General features: G+C 45.5%; 1 protein-coding gene across 1 annotated transcript; it reads left to right on the top strand.

Moving 5' to 3' along the window:
• The first annotated feature begins 8,426 nt into the window (after window positions 1-8,426).
• LOC135973058 (uncharacterized) lies at window positions 8,427-18,138 on the top strand. Its single transcript, XM_065554445.1, has 2 exons — window positions 8,427-8,872; window positions 9,823-18,138. The coding sequence occupies exon 2, from the start codon at window positions 13,207-13,209 to the stop codon at window positions 15,031-15,033; it is 1,827 nt and encodes a 608-aa protein (XP_065410517.1). The 5' UTR covers window positions 8,427-8,872; window positions 9,823-13,206; the 3' UTR covers window positions 15,034-18,138.
• Window positions 18,139-18,608: the final 470 nt, after the last annotated feature.

Raw genomic sequence — 18,608 nt, 5'->3', positions numbered from 1 at the left:
GATGACCTATAGCAAGGGCAAGCTTCAAAGGGAGCCATGGTGGACATCTAAATTAAAACAGACTTTAGATAGTTTAGCCTATGCTGGCCACATTGAATGTAAGTAAATTGCTGGTCTAGAAAGAAGACTAGAATGAACTTGTTCAATTTAGCAACTTATTTATATCTTACTTTGATACTCCCCGCTTTATACACCAATACTGTTGATATTTCCACATCGGGAGGGAGGTGTCATTTTTCCTGTAAACTAAGCTAAATGTAATTTTAGTAACTTTTGTACTTATGATGAATGTACTGTACTAAACTGTCTGGTGTCTGAGTGCCTCGCTACTCTATACTGCTTGTAATCAGAATTGCTAAGTTCTACCAGTTATGTCCAGCAAATGTTTCTCTCCAATGTAAAAATTAATTCCCATACACCTGATGGAGTATCATTTTCTACTAGTTTAAATGAATGTTCCCCCGAAAATGGTATGAATTCCAGAAATGGAAGAAGGGTTATGTAAAAGGGATAAAAAATGCATTGTTAAAATCCAATCATGGTGTAACATGTATCAAAAATGAACCAAATATTACTAGAAAGGAAGTTCAGCTTCTTACATTTCACATATAAATGAGTATATTTTAACAAGCAAACAATCAGTAACAAATAACAAAAATGTTGCTTGCAAAATAAAATAATCTTCAGGAAGTTGATTGCAAATCCCTTGATCAAAAGATAATGTCGGTAAAGCACTAGAGGCTATTAATAAAAAATGTGGTCTACTCCAATTAAGGGAAGATGTGATTTCACATGCTGGTGGCTAGAGATTTGCTGAAAGCTTTGCCTTCAGGCTGCCTTATACAATTCTTTCCTAAAAAAAAAAAATATTTAAGAATAAGGTAATCTGACTGCATATGCTATAGCCAGGCTTACCTTTGTTCGATACAGATACCAAGATTCCAGCTTTAGGCCAAATGAAGTGTTCTTCAAATAAATTCACCAGATTTAGATGGGCTTTACTTCAGATCTATTTTCTGACTCATGTAGCAATCTAGAGATACGTTATTTATACCACTGAAAGTTTACCTTCCCACTGGAAATAAATGGTATTATTTTCCTACCATTGAAATAAATTATTTATTTTAAAAATAGAAAAGCGTATTTTTAAAAGTGGGAAATTGTCAACATTATTGGTCAAAAGGGCTATCAACTCAACTCCCATTCTTTTATTTAAAACTTGGAACCAATAGAAAAGTAACTTTTGAATGAAACACAAAAGAGCTATTCTATACTGTCTTTAAAAATCTAAACTGGAACAAAAAGGAAACAGTAGTATTAAATAAAAATATGTTATGCATGTAGCTTTTCATCTGCCTAGAGTTTTTCAATCATTACTTGTCACAAGAGTGGCATAGATCCATGTGATTTGGGTGAAGTCATAACCTTATTAACCTTAGTGAGGGACATTCACAAAAACTCAAATGCATCTGTTATGTTGATTTGCTGTCACAAAAACACAAATAATTCAGACCTGAATCCAAGTGTAGCTGTTAGGAACTGGGATGTAGGCATGCAGGTCTAGTGAGCAGAGAAGGCATCAGGTCAGGGAATGGAAGCAGGGTCAGAGCTGGAGTCAACTGCTAAGTATCAGAGCCAGATGGTTGAGCCAGAGTCAGGACCAGGATCTGAAGCTGAGGATTGGAGTCAGGGTCAGATGTCAGAGCAAAGGGTTGAGTTGGAATCAGAAGTCAAAGCTGGGGGTCCGAGTCAGGACTGGTACCCAGTGGTTGGGAGCAAGTTGAATGGACAGGAACTAGAGAGAGGTAAGCATCAGGCATGGAGAAGGAGCTAGGATTGAGAAGCAGATCAGGAGTGGAGGAGGAATCAAAAACAGGGTTGGATCAGGATTGCAGGAGACAGGAAAGTGCAGGGTCCACTGTGGCAACAGCAGGAAGTCTACACTGTTGCTTAGACAACTCACCGACTCACTTCCAGGCTTAGTTCATGTGAGCCAATCAGGCAGCTGCAGGTTTTGGGTGCTTCCAGATATAGTGAGATGCTGCTTGGATCCATAGAATAGCAGGTTAAAAACTTCTCACAAAGGAATACTCAGCTCTCTTTCCAAGCAGAAATTACCAAGGCTTGTCAGGCTGCCTACCACCTAGAACAGTTTTGCAGATTGGGATTTCAGAGACTCTGTTATGGAGGGTAATAACCACTTCTTTGTTTTAAAGTCTTGATCACAGTTTCATAATACAATTTCAAAATTTTTTAAAAAAGAACAGGAGTACTTGTGGCACCTTAGAGACTAACAAATTTATTAGAGCATAAGCTTTCGTAGACTACAGCCCACTTCTTCGGATGCATATAGAATGGAACATATATTGAGGAGATATATATATACACACATACAGAGAGCATGAGCAGGTGTGAGTTGTCTTACTAACTCTGAGAGGCCAATTAAGTAAGTGGGGGAAAAAACTTTTGAAGTGATAATCAAGCTAGCCCAGTACAGACAGTTTGATAAGAAGTGTGAGAATACTTACAAGGGGAGATAGATTCAATGTTTGTAATGGCTCAGCCATTCCCAGTCCTTATTCAATCCTAAGTTAATTGTATCTAGTTTGCATATCAATTCCAGCTCAGCATTCTCTCGTTGGCGTCGGTTTTTGAAGATTTTCTGTTGTAAGATAGCCACCCACAGGTCTGTCATTGAATGGCCAGACAGGTTAAAGTGTTCTCCCACTGGTTTTTGAGTATTATGATTCCTGATGTCAGATTTGTGTCCATTAATTCTTTTGTGTAGAGACTGTCCGGTTTGGCCAATGTACATGGCAGAGGGGCATTGCTGGGACATGATGGCATATATCACATTGGTAGATGTGCAGGTGAATGAGCCCCTGATGGTATGGCTGATGTGATTAGGTCCTATGATGATGTCACTCGAATAGATATGTGGACAGAGTTGGCATCGGGCTTTGTTACAAAGATAGGTTCCTGGGTCAGTGTTTTTGTTCAGTGATGTGTGGTTACTGGTGAGTATTTGCTTTAGGTTGGGGGGTTGTCTGTAAGCGAGGACAAGTCTGTCTCCCAAGATCTGTGAGAGTGAGGGATCATCTTTCAGGATAGGTTGTAGATCTTTAATGATGCGCTGGAGAGGTTTTAGTTGGGGGCTGAAGGTGACAGCTAGTGGTGTTCTGTTATTTTCTTTGTTGGGACTGTCTTGTAGGAGGTGACTTCTGGGTACTTGTCTGGCTCTGTCAATCTGTTTTTTCACTTCAGCAGGTAGGTATTGTAGTTTTAAGAATGCTTGATAGAGATCTTGTAGGTGCTTGTCTCTGTCTGAGGGATGGAGCAAATGCGGTTACATCTTAGAGCTTGGCTGTAGACAATGGATCATGTGGTGTGTCCTGGATGGAAGCTGGAGGCATGTAAGTAAGTGTAGCGGTCAGTAGGTTTCCGGTATAGGGTGGTAATTATGTGACCATTGCTTATTAGCACAGTAGTGTCCAGGAAATGGACCGCTTGTGTGGATTGATCTAGGCTGAGGTTGATGGTGGGATGGAAATTATTGAAATCATGGTGGAATTCTTCAAGGGCTTCTTTTCCATGGGTCCAGATGATGAAGGTGTCATCAATGTAGCGCAAGTAGAGTAGGGGCATTAGGGGACGAGAGCTAAGGAAGCGTTGTTCTAAGTCAGCCATAAAAATGTTGGCATACTGTGGGGCCATGCGGGTACCCATAGCAGTGCCGCTGATTTGAAGGTATACATTGTCCCCAAATGTGAAATAGTTGTGAGTGAGGACAAAGTCACAAAATTCAGCCACCAGGTTAGCTGTGACACCATCCTGGCCACTATGGACGTAGAAGCCCTCTACACCAATATTCCACACAAAGATGGACTACAAGCTATCAGGAACAGTATCCCCGATAATGTCACAGCTAACATGGTGGCTGAACTTTGTTACAGAGAACCCCCCAACCTAAAGCAAATACTCAGCAGCAACCACACATCACTGAACAAAAACACTGACCCAGGAACCTATCCTTGTAACAAATAACACCTACAACCCCAAACCAAAAATAAGATGTGAGTTGTTTTATGCATTGACCCAGAATCCAGCTGGGATAGTCATGTCATTGTCATGGCTTCTAATGAATCTTGAGCAATTGAAGAGCTTTATTATCCATGTGGAGTTTGAGACAACATGAAACAATAAGTCTTTGTAATGTTCACATTAGATTGAGTAATTAAAAATTTACCCAGGAAATTTGAGGTGCAAATGTGAAAATTCCCATTTTAACCATCACCCTTAAAGGTCTATAGTAGAGTTCAATGCGAGCTTTTCTTCCTCGTTGGGTTATGCTGAACTGTGTACCTGTCAAGAGACAATTGGGATAATAACGGTCCTACAGTGTCATGTAATCAGTTGCAGTAATGAATGCAAAATCCAGATGCCTCACCATAGTTCAAGTTACAGATGGGAATAGCCATTAGCCATTGATGTTAAAACAGCAGTATGAATTGTAAAGTGTAGTGCTTGGCATCCAAAGCCCTGAGAACTTTAATTGGATACCAGATGGGGCCAGTGGGACTGATAATAAACATAAAGTGTTTGATCTACCTCAAAAATATGGAGCTCAACCTTTTCATCCACCCTGATGAGGTCAGTAGAAGAGCACCACTACATTATCAGTGTGCACAAGAAAGAACCTTTAGGGAAAGCTGTATGTAAAACAATACAGCCCCCACACTTCAAAAAGGCTTCATTTAAAAGAAAAAGCAGACAATCACACGATGCTCCTCAGTACTGAATGCTGAGCATTCTGGTCCTAATCAAACAAAGCACTTCGGCACATGGTTAACTTTAAGGACGAGTTGCCCCATGTTTATCCCATCATAAAGGATAAACATCCTATTATTTTTGTTACACTCTCCTCATTGTCCCTCAAACCTCTGCTCATGTGTTTGTCTATTTATCTATTCTAGGTACTGCTATGGACCCCATTACTGTAGTATAGGAGTGCCTCATGATGTTCAATGTGTTTATCCTCACAATATCCCAGTGAGGTAGGGAAGTGCTGTTATCCCCATTTTACAGATGGGAACTGAGTCACCAAGAGACTAAGAGCCAGATTTTAACGGTATTTAGGTACCTAAAATGCAAATAGGTGTCTAGTGGGATTTTTGAAAGCAACTAAGCACATAACACCAATTGTAATTAATGAGCTAAGTGCTTAGATGCTTTTGAAAATCCCACTAGAGTGCCTATCTTAATCATTCGACATCTTCATTATTTTAAAAACCTGTCCCGAAGTGACTGGTCCAAGGTCACACAGGAAGATTGTGGTGAGCAGGAAACTGAACCTGTGTCTCAAGTCCCAGACTACCAACCTAATCACTAGATCACCCTTCATTTCCTCATCCACTTATGTCTTGTCTTTTAGAGTGTACACTCTTTGGGATAGGGAATATTATTTACTATATGTTTGTACAGTGCTTGGTATAATGGGGCTAGGATCTTGCAACTATCAAAACACATACATGGTTAATAATAATTACTCAAAACAAAAACTAAGGCAATGGCTGTATTCCTTTCTTTTACAATACTTTCTGTTGCTTCCATGTGCTGATCTCTCTCATCTCCCTTCATGCTTGGTTATGGGAGAGATCTCAGCCCACAAGCTTAGATTTATGTTTGCAAAGAAGTGATTTTCATAGGACCAACGAGTGGCTGCAGCTTTGTTCACACCCTTAATTGAAATTATACAATCCTTGTACTTTGTTAATAGAGTTAATTGGTTAGCACAATCAGTAGCTGTAATAGAATTATTTCTCAGATCTATGGGAGTAGAAGTACAGCAGCATATTTATTAATAGAGTAGAAAGTGGAAAGTCATTCTGCTTGACTACGAGCAGAGCCATGAAAGCTTCCTATAAAATTAGTTCCTTGATGCATGTGATTAGGTTTTTGCTAAGATGGATCTTTAGACAGAAGTGTCCTGTCAAGCACACCCCAGAGTCTTATTAGATGTTTTAAAAAACCTCAGTATTTTTACAACAGTGTTTTAGTGTCAGTAAATGATGCTTTTAAAGAAAAATCACATCAGATTGTTACTCTGAGTCCATTGGGTTTATTAGGGATGCTATTAGAGCTAAACAGCTTTATATTTGATATTTAATGAGTTTGCTTAAATTTATTTAAACCATTGTAACTTTTAGCATTGTAATGGATCTGAACCCAAATGTGATCACAAAGGCCTTGATTGCACCATGTTCTCTGTGGGTCGACCCCTACAAGCAAAGTCAGTGGGACTTTATGTGGCAATGAAGTTTCCTGCATGCAGTTCACCGCAGGGTCAGGGTGATATTTCCATTTCCATGTCCAGTTTTCATTCTGTACAGTTGTGAATTATAATAGCTTTCTTTAAATATTTGAGGTCTTGCTTTAAAGAAAAAAGGATGGCAAATACATCACACATATGCAACATTAAAATGACCAAAACCAAAAATGACAACAAACTCAAACAAAAATCAGACACATTTCCACATAAATCCTAGGGGAAAAATATACATTCAGAAAACATTATACTGAAAGCAACAATAGCCATACTTTCTGGACCCAGAACTACTGTGCATCACACAAACGGGTTCCCACAGTAGTTACCATCACAGAGCCAGCATTTGCCAATAACTATGTAGAGTTGTACCTGAGAACTCAGTTTTCCCCATCATGGAAAAGAAATAACTGTGGTACATTGAGGAGGGAGGGCAGGAGTATGTTGGCAAATGTTGACTTATTAAAAGTAATCACTATACAAAATACAAGTCACAGACTTGATTTAAACACAGAAATGTATTAATTAGTCATTTGTCTGAGAACATCTAAGCAGATGTTTCTCAAATCTTCTTTTTTGTTATACAGTAAAATTATAATAGCCAGTTCAATGTGTATACCATTAACTTTGAGAACAGTGGGACTATTATGCAATTATATTCTGCATTTGAAAATATTCAGCAAATATTACTTTATAGTGTGTGTGCTACTGTTGTGGTTAAAATGTTTTTTTTTTATGAAATGACAGCAGCTTCCAACAAAAACCGTAGTGCTGTGTGTGCTTCCAAAGTTACAGGAAATAAAATACCAGGTTTGTTTACAGTATAGAATGAAATCCAGGGCCTATAGAAGTCAATGACACAGTTGCCATTGCTTCGGCAGGACCAGGATTTCACCCATACTTTCTAATGTTGTATCTGACCTATGCCCAGGAGACCGTGCTTTTAAGTGTAACACTTGTTTGCAAAAGGTTCAATGTTGGGTATTTAATATTCCACTTCATAAATGGTCATCCAAGGTGGCATATTTTTGTTTCAATTCCCTCCTTGACCAAAGCTTTGAAAATACAAGTGGGTTGAACATATATAGGCAGCATCAAATATGAGTATTCAGAAACACACCCATTTGAATGCAGAATACATATATTTTGTCCATATACCTTTGTGTATACTAGCAAATCATCTAAACCAGTTTTGGAGCTTGACATCTTTGGGAATACCAATGGGCTTCAGTATGGTCAAACTGAACCAGAGCCCTAGAATTCTAAAACATTTTTTGAATCCTGTCTGTGATTTTGCTATTCAACCAGCTCTATTTGCTAGGTATTAATGACTGTCCCTGATGACTTCTACAGGAGACCAGTTTTTCCGGACTCAATTTTCTGCAGTCCTAACCCATTTTAAATTAATAGATTAATGTACATCTATGGCAAAAATTGCATAAATTGTGGTTCTTTCAATATGCTCAGATTGCCCAATAGACATCTATTCCTTAGTCTTCACTAGAAAAATTAGTGTTTCTATACTATGGCAGTTCTGTCATGGCTAACAATGAGGGAATCAGGTGTAGATAATACAGTGGTTGAAACACTTATGCACTGTTTACACTACAGCTTCCATGATAAGTAGCATTAGTGCACCTTCAGTAGTGCAGAAAAATGTTTACAAATTTTCTCACAGTGGATACACCCTAGGAAAAAATCGAATGCACTGTGTAAGGTTATCTTTGGTGTGTCAGTGGTGTTGTAACAGGAATGGAAGTAGCCCATTGTGTTGTTTTTCATTGAGTTCAAAGCAGTTCTAAAGACAGTTGGCATATTGAGCTATCAGATATTTGTTTTCTGAAGAAAGCAAAATACTCAAGTCAGAGAACCTTGCACTTAAATAGCTGAAGCTTACTGTTTTGTCTCATTCCTTTATCTGTATAAAACTTGGAATCAGAGAGCAGGATTGAAAGGGGTTAAGGTGGCCAGGCAGGTCAATGAATTCCAATGGGTACACCTGGAGGAGGAGCATGCCACTAATTAGAAGGAAGCTCAGCTGGACAGGAACAGTTGGAGCCAGTATAAAGCCCAGGAGTGGTTATTAGCAAAGGGGCTGCAGGAAGGTAGAGAAATAGGCTGCAATGACTACCTGAGTGGAGAGATTTGGGAGGCTGGTAAGGCCAGAGAGGGGGGAAGCCAGATGAGTAGGAAGAAGACCAGGAAAACAGCAACAAGGGGTAGGACCATGCAGAGACCTTGGCTGCTTGTTATAGGGTCCCTGGCTGGAACCCAGTGTTGAGGGAAGGCCTGGATTCCCCTACCAACCACTGGGAAGTGGCAAGAGTATTGGAGATGCCAGTCAGCCAGTGGTCTGGAAGGACTTAAAATTCCCTTGAAGAGGAGGACCTTAGTGACCTGGCCAGAGGGCCAAACCACGAAGAGCAGATTGCAGATCTGAGAGTAAGTGAGGCTGCAGAGTTAGATAGTATGGGGAAAATGCCACCAGAGGGAGAGCACAAACCTGGTGGAGCTAATTCCCAGAATGGCCAGCAGGAGGTGCTACTAGCGGTGAGTGTACGCCATGACAGGGACATAAAACTGTCTCTTTACTTTCTGCAAATGCATATATGTACAGACAGATATTTATTATATACTAAAGTGTATGTTTTGTTCTTCTTTTTAATAAAAATTTGTAGTTCAAATTCATCCTTAGTGTAACTCCACTGAAAGAAATGGAGATGCACTAGGGATAAATCTGTCCCAATGTATTAACACACAGAGATACGCAACAGTTCATTAGTATGTATTTCACTTGTATTGTCATATTCACATCTAGAGATGACAAGATGATGATATTTTAATGATTTCCGCCCCATCCCCCACCTTTGGAGAAATCCAGTAGTGACTTGAAGTACTAGATTAAAAAATGTATCAATAGGACATGATTTGCTAATGGGATCAATCAATTGGCAACATGGAAGGACCTTCAAAAACAGTAGGTTACTAGTGGCTCTCAAATCATAAGCAGGTTTTCTGAGAAGAACTAAAACACTGCATGATTTCTTGAGCACAGTGAATTCTGAAGTAATCACCTGCCTCAGGTTCAAAATGATCTTGTCCATGCAGCAGTCAGTTCCTTTTCCAATTCTACAACTTGGTAAATGTTTGAATGCAGTAATGAAGAGGATGGTATTGTCAAGATTTATTTGCCTAATTACTTGTGATATGTATCTTAAACCTATAAGGACAATAGGAAATAGCACCCAGATTATTTTCTCAAAGTCAGGTATATTATAGTACATGTGATCATGATGGCTATAGAATCAACACATTGTAAGTGTGAGTAAATTCCAGAAGTGTATTAGGAATCTCAAGACCTATCCCAGCATAGACACTTTTAACCCCATCACCTAAAACTACCCCTCTGAGCGATGCAAGTTTCAGCACTGTAAAGTGGCAGTGTAGACAGCGCTGGTAGCTACTTCCCTCATGGGGATGTGTGTGTTTTTGTTTTACAGTGCTTGGAGAGCTCTCGCCCAGAGCTGGTGCCGCAACTACACATGCCCTAAGGACATCCTGCCTGTGCCCATTGCAATCAGACCTGCAGGGCCACCTCGTGAGGAATAAGCTGTTAATTTTGAAATGTAGGAAATCTTTGCAAACACTCTGGGCAGAATATCTAGGGTTGGTTGGTTACTGTATTCCTTTCAAAATTGAAGCAATCCCATGACCAAAACTGGACCTAGACACATTATTTTTTATGCACCTGGCAAGCCATTTGATTAGGTACAATTGCTTCATGTCCTTGGAGGGTTCGGGTTTCTGGTTTTCTAATGGTACAAAATGTTTATCTTATAGCCGTGTAAAGTATTGGATTGTTACAGTCTGACACCCTGAACTACAGAAAGAGTTCAAATATAGGTAGTATTTTTTTTCTCATGTTTGGTGGCCTGTACCTTTGGACACATTGTGATAAAGAAATCAAGGTTTTTTAGGAAGAAGGAAATAAAAAACACTACCAATAAACATTTTTACAAACTCTAAAATTTCAAAAATTACTGTCTTCATAATAATACGTGTCAAGTGTTTATTGGCACTGAGTCTCAATTGTGGCTTCACCATTTGTGTGTAACCTCCTGCCAATAGAACTTTTTGAAATGATCATTTTCTCCTTATTATATATTTGAGCATTTGTAAAAAATAACATTTTCCATGCCAATAGTGGTATTGTGATATAAAATCTAGGTAGTTTCCCATGGCTCTCAGATCTAGGGGCAAATGTTCATGGTTTGGGCCTATTCGCTGTAGATTTCTATTGACCCTATTAATTAAGAAGAGGGTTGTAGTGAGATGCAAATTAATGTAAATTGTTGACATTATGGTACTCAGCATCAGGGAGTAATGACCTGGCATACATTTTAACACACCAAAATGTATGCTATCATTTAGCTCCTTTAATCTTAAGCTCATAATTTAATACTTCCCCCATGTGAAATACAGCACTAAACTACTGGATAGCGGAGAAAATGGCCAGTAGTAATTAATGACATACTGTTTAAAAAGGAAGAACAGCCCTATAAATGCTGTGCATTTAAATAACTATAGCGAGCATTTTCATTCACAAATTATTTTCATAGGGAAAGAACGGTCTCCAATGAGTTAAAGATGAAAATGAAACCCATTGTAACACATCTAAATAGCTTGTAATATGGGCTATGCTGACACTGCTTTGTGGTTTTTCCAGCTGTGGAGCATGATTGATCTCTGTTGTAATAGAACATCAGGGCTGCCATTAGCATGAAGTTTTGTCTTTGGCCGTGTGCAAAAGACTCGAGTGGATATGCTAGCTAGTAGTTCTAATGGGAGTTGGCTCTGTTCCAGGTGCTACCATTGACTGTGGCCTTAGGCATGTCACTTTTTTGTGTTTGCGCATAGGTACGATAACACCTGCCTCACAAGGGTGTTTGTGAGGATTAATTAATTAGGACCTCATTATGTTTCCCCTGCATGGGAACGATGGGTGACAGGAAAGGCACCTGTACCCTTCCCCCCCTGCCACATAGACACACCTGCTCCCCAGCACACTTGCACAAGAGACAGAAATAATATGGTTTTCTTGTGCTGATTCAATCCCTATTATCTTAAACAGGGATTGGATCAGGCCCCATTCTACTGGTGGGAAGCTATCTACAGAGAAGACAAAGTTTGGTTGTGATGTGGGTGGGCTATGGCCACAGTCCCCTGCACACCAGCTAGTGGCAGGGAGCAATGAAGCCAGGCAGTCTCTGAAGACTCTGAGTTCTCCTGCCCTGAGTAAGCATGATGTTCAGTGTACTCTTATGCAGATGGTGTACTTACCTCCTTATCTTTTATGGAAAAGTCCTGTAGAATCCAATAAAAATAACTTTTAAAAATATCCTATATAATTTAATGGATAATTGCATCTGTGCTATAGAATTCTATCAGATATTTAAAAAAAACATACAGAAAGAATTTCATTGACTGTTATACTGATTCTTAGCCATTTCTAGAGAGCCCAGTTAAATAGCCAAATTCACTTTTTTGTAAACTGAGTTGGTTTCCTCTCTTAAATAATGTAGGATTTTTTACATAAGGGAGTCATGAAAAAGCACTTGTTGATCATCAGAAGATGGCACTAAGGCTAGAAATGTTTAAAAGTTCAGCACCCATAATCAGGATCAGGATGAAATCCTAGCCTCATTAAGCTCAATGGCAAAACTCCCACTGATTTAAGTGGGAACATGATTTCACCCTGGGGTTTCAGACAAGCTCAGCATATGTGCTCTTTAGAAAAATCTGGTTCTTCTTCGAGTGCTTGCTCATATCCATTCCATTAGGTGTGCGCGCGCCGCGTGCACGATCGTCGGAAGATTTTTACCCTAGCAACACCGGCGGGTCGGCTGTGGAGCCCCCTAGAGTGGCGCCTTCATGGCGCTGAATATATACCCCAGCCGACCCGGCGCCCCCTCAGTTCCTTCTTACCGCCCCTGACGGTCGTTGGAACTGTGGAGCGCTGCTTAGCTGTTCTCCACTTTCCCTAGCTTATCTTGTTGTATCATAGTTGTAGTTATAGTTATAGTCTTAGAGTTTGTTGTAAATTAGTTAAGTAGTTTTAAAGTTGTTCTAAATAGTCCAGGGGATTAAGGGGGTCGTCTCCCCCCTTTCTCCCCCGGCCGCGGGGCCGGGCTCATGCCCAACGCTCCCGGCTTCAAGCTGTGCGCCTCCTGCGCTAAACCTATGCCCACGAGCGACCCGCACGAATCCTGTCTGAAGTGCCTGGGAGAGTCACACCAGACAGACAAGTGTAAAATCTGTAAGGCCTTCCGTCCGAGAACCAAGAAGGAGCGGGACTTTCGGCTCAGGCAACTTCTGATGGAGGCGGCTCTTAGCCCGGACGCTCCTTCCACGAGCAAGGCCCCGGCACCTAGCACCTCGGTGCGCAGTGCCCCGGCGGCACCGGCTGCGACGACCACGCGAGTGGCGTCAGACAAGCCTCCCCGGCACCGGACCTCGTCGGCACCGCAGACACAGCAGTGCCTCGGCGCCGGTCCTTATCCCCAGGGCATAAAAAAGCCCATAAGACGGGGACATCAGTGCCGAAGACGCCAGCTCCCCCAGTCCCGGGGGTAGAGCCGCGTCCACCGGTGGAGCAACGAAAACAGGTGCCTCCGGCACCGTCGACTCCGGCGCCGAGGCCGTTGAGTCCGGTGCAGATAGCGTCTCCCCCCAGGCCGGCGGTGATACAGTGCCTCCCGTCGACCCCAGAGACCTTCGCGGCGGCGAGAGACTTAATAGCTCTCACGGAGCCGGCACCGCCTCAACCACCGGCACCGACTGCACCGTTGACTCGCACGGTCCAGTCGAGGGGGAAACCTGCCTTGATGCGCCCGCCATCACAAGGGCTGGAACCTCGGCACCGATCCAGGTCCCGAAGCAGGTCCCCACGCCGCTCGCAGTCCCGGCACCGAATACCGTCTCGGCACCGGTCGTACTCGCGGCCAAGATCTTCTTCGCGGCACCGCTCTTCGTCTCGGCACCGATATGATCGTCGGCACCGATCAACGTCGAGACGTAGCTCTCGGCACCGCTACGGTCGACGCTCGACGTCGAGGGGTCGCTCCCGGCACCGGGCATACTCCAGGTCCTCGTCGAGGTCCAGATCCGACTCCCGGCACCGACGAGGTCATCGGCACCGGTCGCGATCCCGGCACCGATCGCCGGCACCGCGCAGAGATAGATCATCTCCGGACCGGCACCATGCGGCACCGCAGCCCACCGGGATGGTTTCATCTCTCTCGGCACCGCCATGGCCGTCTAGATCGGTGTCTCGTTCCTCGGAGGACCTGTCGAGATCGGCATACCCCCCTCAAGGGCACGCCGAGGAACAAAATTTCGGCCACTGGCAAGAGATGGCAGAGGACCACTCTCATGGACCATCTCACTGGTCGTTTTGGACCCCGTGGGCGTACCACCAAGAGCAAGGGGCTCCAATACCATCGACCTCTCGCTCGGGTCACTCGGTCAGAAGGGCCCCAGAATCCACCATCTCTCGGCCTCCGCCAGGAGGCATGGAGGCTTCGGTGTCCACGCCACCCGACACCAGGGACCCAAGTGCAGGTGATGCCCCGGCCCAAGAGCAAGGGGATCAGGACCCCCCCTTGGATCCGGTACCACCGGAGGCATCCTCTTCCTCCTCTCCGGACGAGGCAGTGGCGGGCACTTCATGTACGGGTCCCCCTCCGATAGATCTTCGGGCTCACCAGGATCTCCTGCGTAGGATGGCCCGTAATATGGACCTGCAGGCGGAGGAGATAGTGGAGGTGCACGACCCGATCGTGAACATCCTTGGAGCAGATGCCCCATCGAGGGTGGCGTTACCTCTGATCCGCACGATACAATCGAATGCGGATACGATATGGCAAACTCCTGCCTCCATTCCACCCACAGCGAGAGGGGTGGAAAGAAAATACTTTGTCCCCTCTAAGGACTATGGGTACTTGTATACCCACCCCCAACCGTGTTCACTGGTGGTGGAATCAGTGAATGCACGAGAGCGCCACGGCCAGCAGGCTGCAGCGCCTAAATCAAAAGAGGCTAAGCGGCTCGATCTGTTTGGCCGTAAGGTTTACTCAGCCGGAGGGCTACAACTTAGAGCGGCGAACCAACAGGCGCTACTGAGCCGCTACAATTTCAACTCCTGGAACTCTATGGGGAAGTTTAAGGAGTTGATTCCCCAAGAGTCCAGGGAAGAGTTTGGAGCCATGGTAGAGGAGGGCAAGAAGGTGGCTCGGACCTCCTTGCAGGCCTCCTTGGACATTGCAGACTCAGCGGCGAGGACCCTGGCTTCGGGTATCGCTATGCGCAGGATCTCCTGGCTTCAGGTTTCGGGTTTGCCTCCGGAGCTGCAGCAAACCCTACAAGATCTGCCTTTTGAGGGTCATGGATTGTTCTCGGATAAGACGGACTCCCGCCTGCAGAGCCTCAAGGACTCGAGAACAATCATGCGCTCCCTGGGGATGCATGTTGTGGGCCCCCAGCGCAGGCCGTTTAGGCCGCAGCCTCAGCGCTTCTACCCCCCCCCGCCTCGTCAGAGACAGGACTCGGCCCGAAGGCGAGGGCGAGGTGGTAGAAGAAGGTGGACCGGCCCTCAACCTGGCCAGAACCAGGGGCCACCTAGACCACCTTCAGGCCCCAGGCAGAACTTTTGAAGGTGCGGTCGAGGACGGCGCCCCAGTCATCCCCCAGGATCCAGCCCCCTCCTTTCGGGATCGTCTCTCCCACTTCCACCGTGCTTGGTCCCTTATAACTTCGGACCGTTGGGTCCTCCGCACGGTGGAGAGGGGATACGCTATCCAGTTTTCTTCATTTCCCCCCTCCTCCCCCCCTTCCCCGTCCCTCTTCAGGGACCCTTCTCACGAGCAACTTCTTATACAGGAAGTCTCTACGCTCCTCGCCATGGGGGCCATAGAGGAGGTTCCGGTGGATTTAAGGGGCAGGGGATTCTATTCCCGTTACTTCCTCATCCCCAAGTCCAAAGGAGGTCTGCGACCCATCTTGGACTTGCGCGGACTCAACAAATTCGTAGTAAAGTTGAAGTTCCGCATGGTCTCTCTGGGGGCCATTATCCCTTCCCTCGATCCTGGAGACTGGTTTGCCGCCCTCGACATGAAAGACGCATACTTTCACATTGCTATTTACCCGCCTCACAGACGCTTCCTCCGATTCGTGGTAAACAGGGTGCACTACCAATTTGCAGTCCTTCCCTTCGGCCTATCTTCGGCCCCACGGGTCTTCACGAAATGTATGGCTGTCGTGGCAGCGTACCTTCGTCGGCAAGGGATACAGGTGTTCCCGTACCTAGACGACTGGCTGGTACGCGGTCGCACCAAGGAACAAGTTCGCGATCACGTCCACATAATAGTGCGCACATTCAACAAGTTGGGTATCCTACTCAACAAGGACAAATCCACTCTAGAACCTACCCAGAGAATAGAATTCATCGGTGCGGTTCTAGACTCCAGACGCGCACAAGCCATCCTGCCAGACAATCGCTTTTGCACCATCATGAGCCTCATCCAGGGACTCAAGGCCTTCCCAACTACCACGGTGAGGTCGTGCCTTACCCTCCTGGGTCACATGGCTTCCTGCACGTACGTAACCAGGCATGCCAGACTTCGACTTCGCCCACTCCAGACCTGGGTGTCATCAATATACCGCCCACATCGGGACAGCCTGAATATGGTGGTCACAATCCCGAACTCGGTCCTGACCTCCCTCACATGGTGGCTAGATCACAATGTGGTTTGCGAGGGGATGCCGTTTCACGCCCCACAACCCTCTCTGCACCTGGTCACAGACGCTTCATCTCTGGGTTGGGGCGCCCATCTCAACGAGCACCATACCCAGGGCCTGTGGACTGCACCTCAGCTAGCCCTACACATCAATGTTCGGGAACTGATGGCGGTGCGCCTGGCGTGCCAGGCATTTCTCAATCTCCTACGGGGCCGCTGTGTGTTAGTTCTCACCGACAACACCACGGCCATGTTTTACATCAACAAGCAAGGAGGAGCACGTTCGTCAATTCTATGCCAAGAGGCCATTCACCTGTGGGACTTCTGCATCGCCCACTCAATCCATCTCACGGCATCGTTCCTCCCTGGAGTCCAGAACACTTTAGCGGACCGACTCAGCAGGTCCTTTCAAACGCACGAGTGGTCTATCCGTCCGGACATCATACATTCAGTCTTCCAGAAGTGGGGGTTTCCCCAGATAGACCTGTTTGCATCTCGAGACAACAGGAAGTGCCACGTGTTCTGCTCCCTGCAAGGTCGAGCCCCAGGCTCCCTCTCGGATGCGTTTCTCCTTCCCTGGAAAGACCACCTGTTTTATGCCTTCCCTCCGTTTCCTCTGGTCCACAAGGTACTGCTCAAATTGCGCAGAGACCAGGCACAGGTGATTCTGATCGCTCCAGCGTGGCCGAGACAACATTGGTACACCACGCTGTTGGAACTCTCGGTTCAGACACCGATCCCGCTTCCGTTGTATCCGGATCTCATCACGCAGAACCACGGCCGGCTGCGTCACCCCGACCTGCAATCACTCCACCTCACGGCGTGGCTGCTCCATGGTTCACCCAGGCAGAGCAACAGTGTTCTCACTCTGTCCAACAGATTCTGCTGAGCAGTAGGAAGCCCTCAACACGGACCACATACTTGGCCAAGTGGAAGCGGTTCTCCTGTTGGTGCGAACAACGAGCCACGTCCCCATTGCACGCACCTATTCCTCTTATTTTGGAATATCTCCTCTCCCTAAAACAGCAAGGGTTGGCGATATCTTCAATTAGAGTTCACCTGGCCGCTATATCGGCCTTCCATCCAGGGGAACTCGCGTCCTCGGTATTCTCTAACCCGATGGTCGTTAGATTCCTCAAGGGCTTAGACCGGATGTACCCACAACAACGTCAGCCCGTTCCGACGTGGGACCTCAACCTGGTTCTCTCCAAGCTCACAGGTCCTCCATTCGAGCCACTGGCCACCTGTTCACTTCTGTACCTGTCCTGGAAGACAGCCTTCCTCGTAGCCATCACCTCAGCAAGGCGCGTTTCTGAACTCAGGGCGCTTACATCCGAGCCCCCTTACACAGTTTTCCATAAGGATAAAGTGCAGCTCCGCCCACATCCTGCCTTTCTCCCTAAGGTGGTTTCTCCATTTCATATCAACCAGGATATATTTCTCCCGGTTTTTCACCCTAAACCACATGCTTCTCGCCAGGATCAACGTTTGCATTCCCTGGACGTACGCAGGGCCCTGGCCTTCTACATTGACCGCACAAGGCCCTTTAGAAAGACGACGCAACTCTTCGTTGCAGTGGCTGACCGAATGAAAGGCTCACCGGTCTCCTCACAACGCCTATCCTCCTGGATTACGTCTTGCATCCGGACTTGCTATGACCTGGCAGGTGTCTCAGCACCGCACCTCACCGCTCACTCCACGAGGGCCCAAGCGTCCTCGACGGCTTTCCTGGCGCAAGTTCCGATCCAGGACATTTGTAGAGCTGCGGTTTGGTCGTCAGTCCACACGTTTACAGAACACTATGCACTAGTGCAGCAGTCCAGGGACGATGCTGCCTTTGGATCAGCGGTTTTGCACACAGCAATGTCTCACTCCGACCCCACCACCTAAGTTGGGCTTGGGAGTCACCTAATGGAATGGATATGAGCAAGCACTCGAAGAAGAAAAGACGGTTACTCACCGTTGTAACTGTTGTTCTTCGAGATGTGTTGCTCATATCCATTCCAAACCCGCCCTCCGTCCCCACTGTCGGAGTAGCCGGCAAGAAGGAACTGAGGGGGCGCCGGGTCGGCTGGGGTATATATTCAGCGCCATGAAGGCGCCACTCTAGGGGGCTCCACAGCCGACCCGCCGGTGTTGCTAGGGTAAAAATCTTCCGACGATCGTGCACGCGGCGCGCGCACACCTAATGGAATGGATATGAGCAACACATCTCGAAGAACAACAGTTACAACGGTGAGTAACCGTCTTTTCTCACAATGGGAGCTGCTGAGGCCTGAGCACATTCGAAGAGCTGATTTATTTCCAACAAATATTTTTATCAGAAAATGCTTATTTGTCAAAACCTCAACTGTTTTCAGGAAAGAGTTGATTTCTACCAATTTCTCTACAAGGAAAAAAAGAATTGTTGTGTTGTGACTCCTTCAAATGAAAAGTATTGGGGTGTGGTGCAAACCACTTTAAAGAAAATATAATTTTTAAAAACTTCACAA

Source organism: Chrysemys picta, chromosome 8 (genome assembly GCF_011386835.1).
Source record: "Chrysemys picta bellii isolate R12L10 chromosome 8, ASM1138683v2, whole genome shotgun sequence".
Taxonomy (NCBI): domain Eukaryota; kingdom Metazoa; phylum Chordata; order Testudines; family Emydidae; genus Chrysemys; species Chrysemys picta.
This window is presented reverse-complemented; position numbering and strand designations above follow the sequence as displayed.

What these genes read in the sequence shown, in the direction of transcription:
- LOC135973058 (XM_065554445.1), top strand. Translation starts at nt 13,207, where the DNA reads ATGCGCCCGCCATCACAAGGGCTGGAACCTCGGCACCGATCCAGGTCC.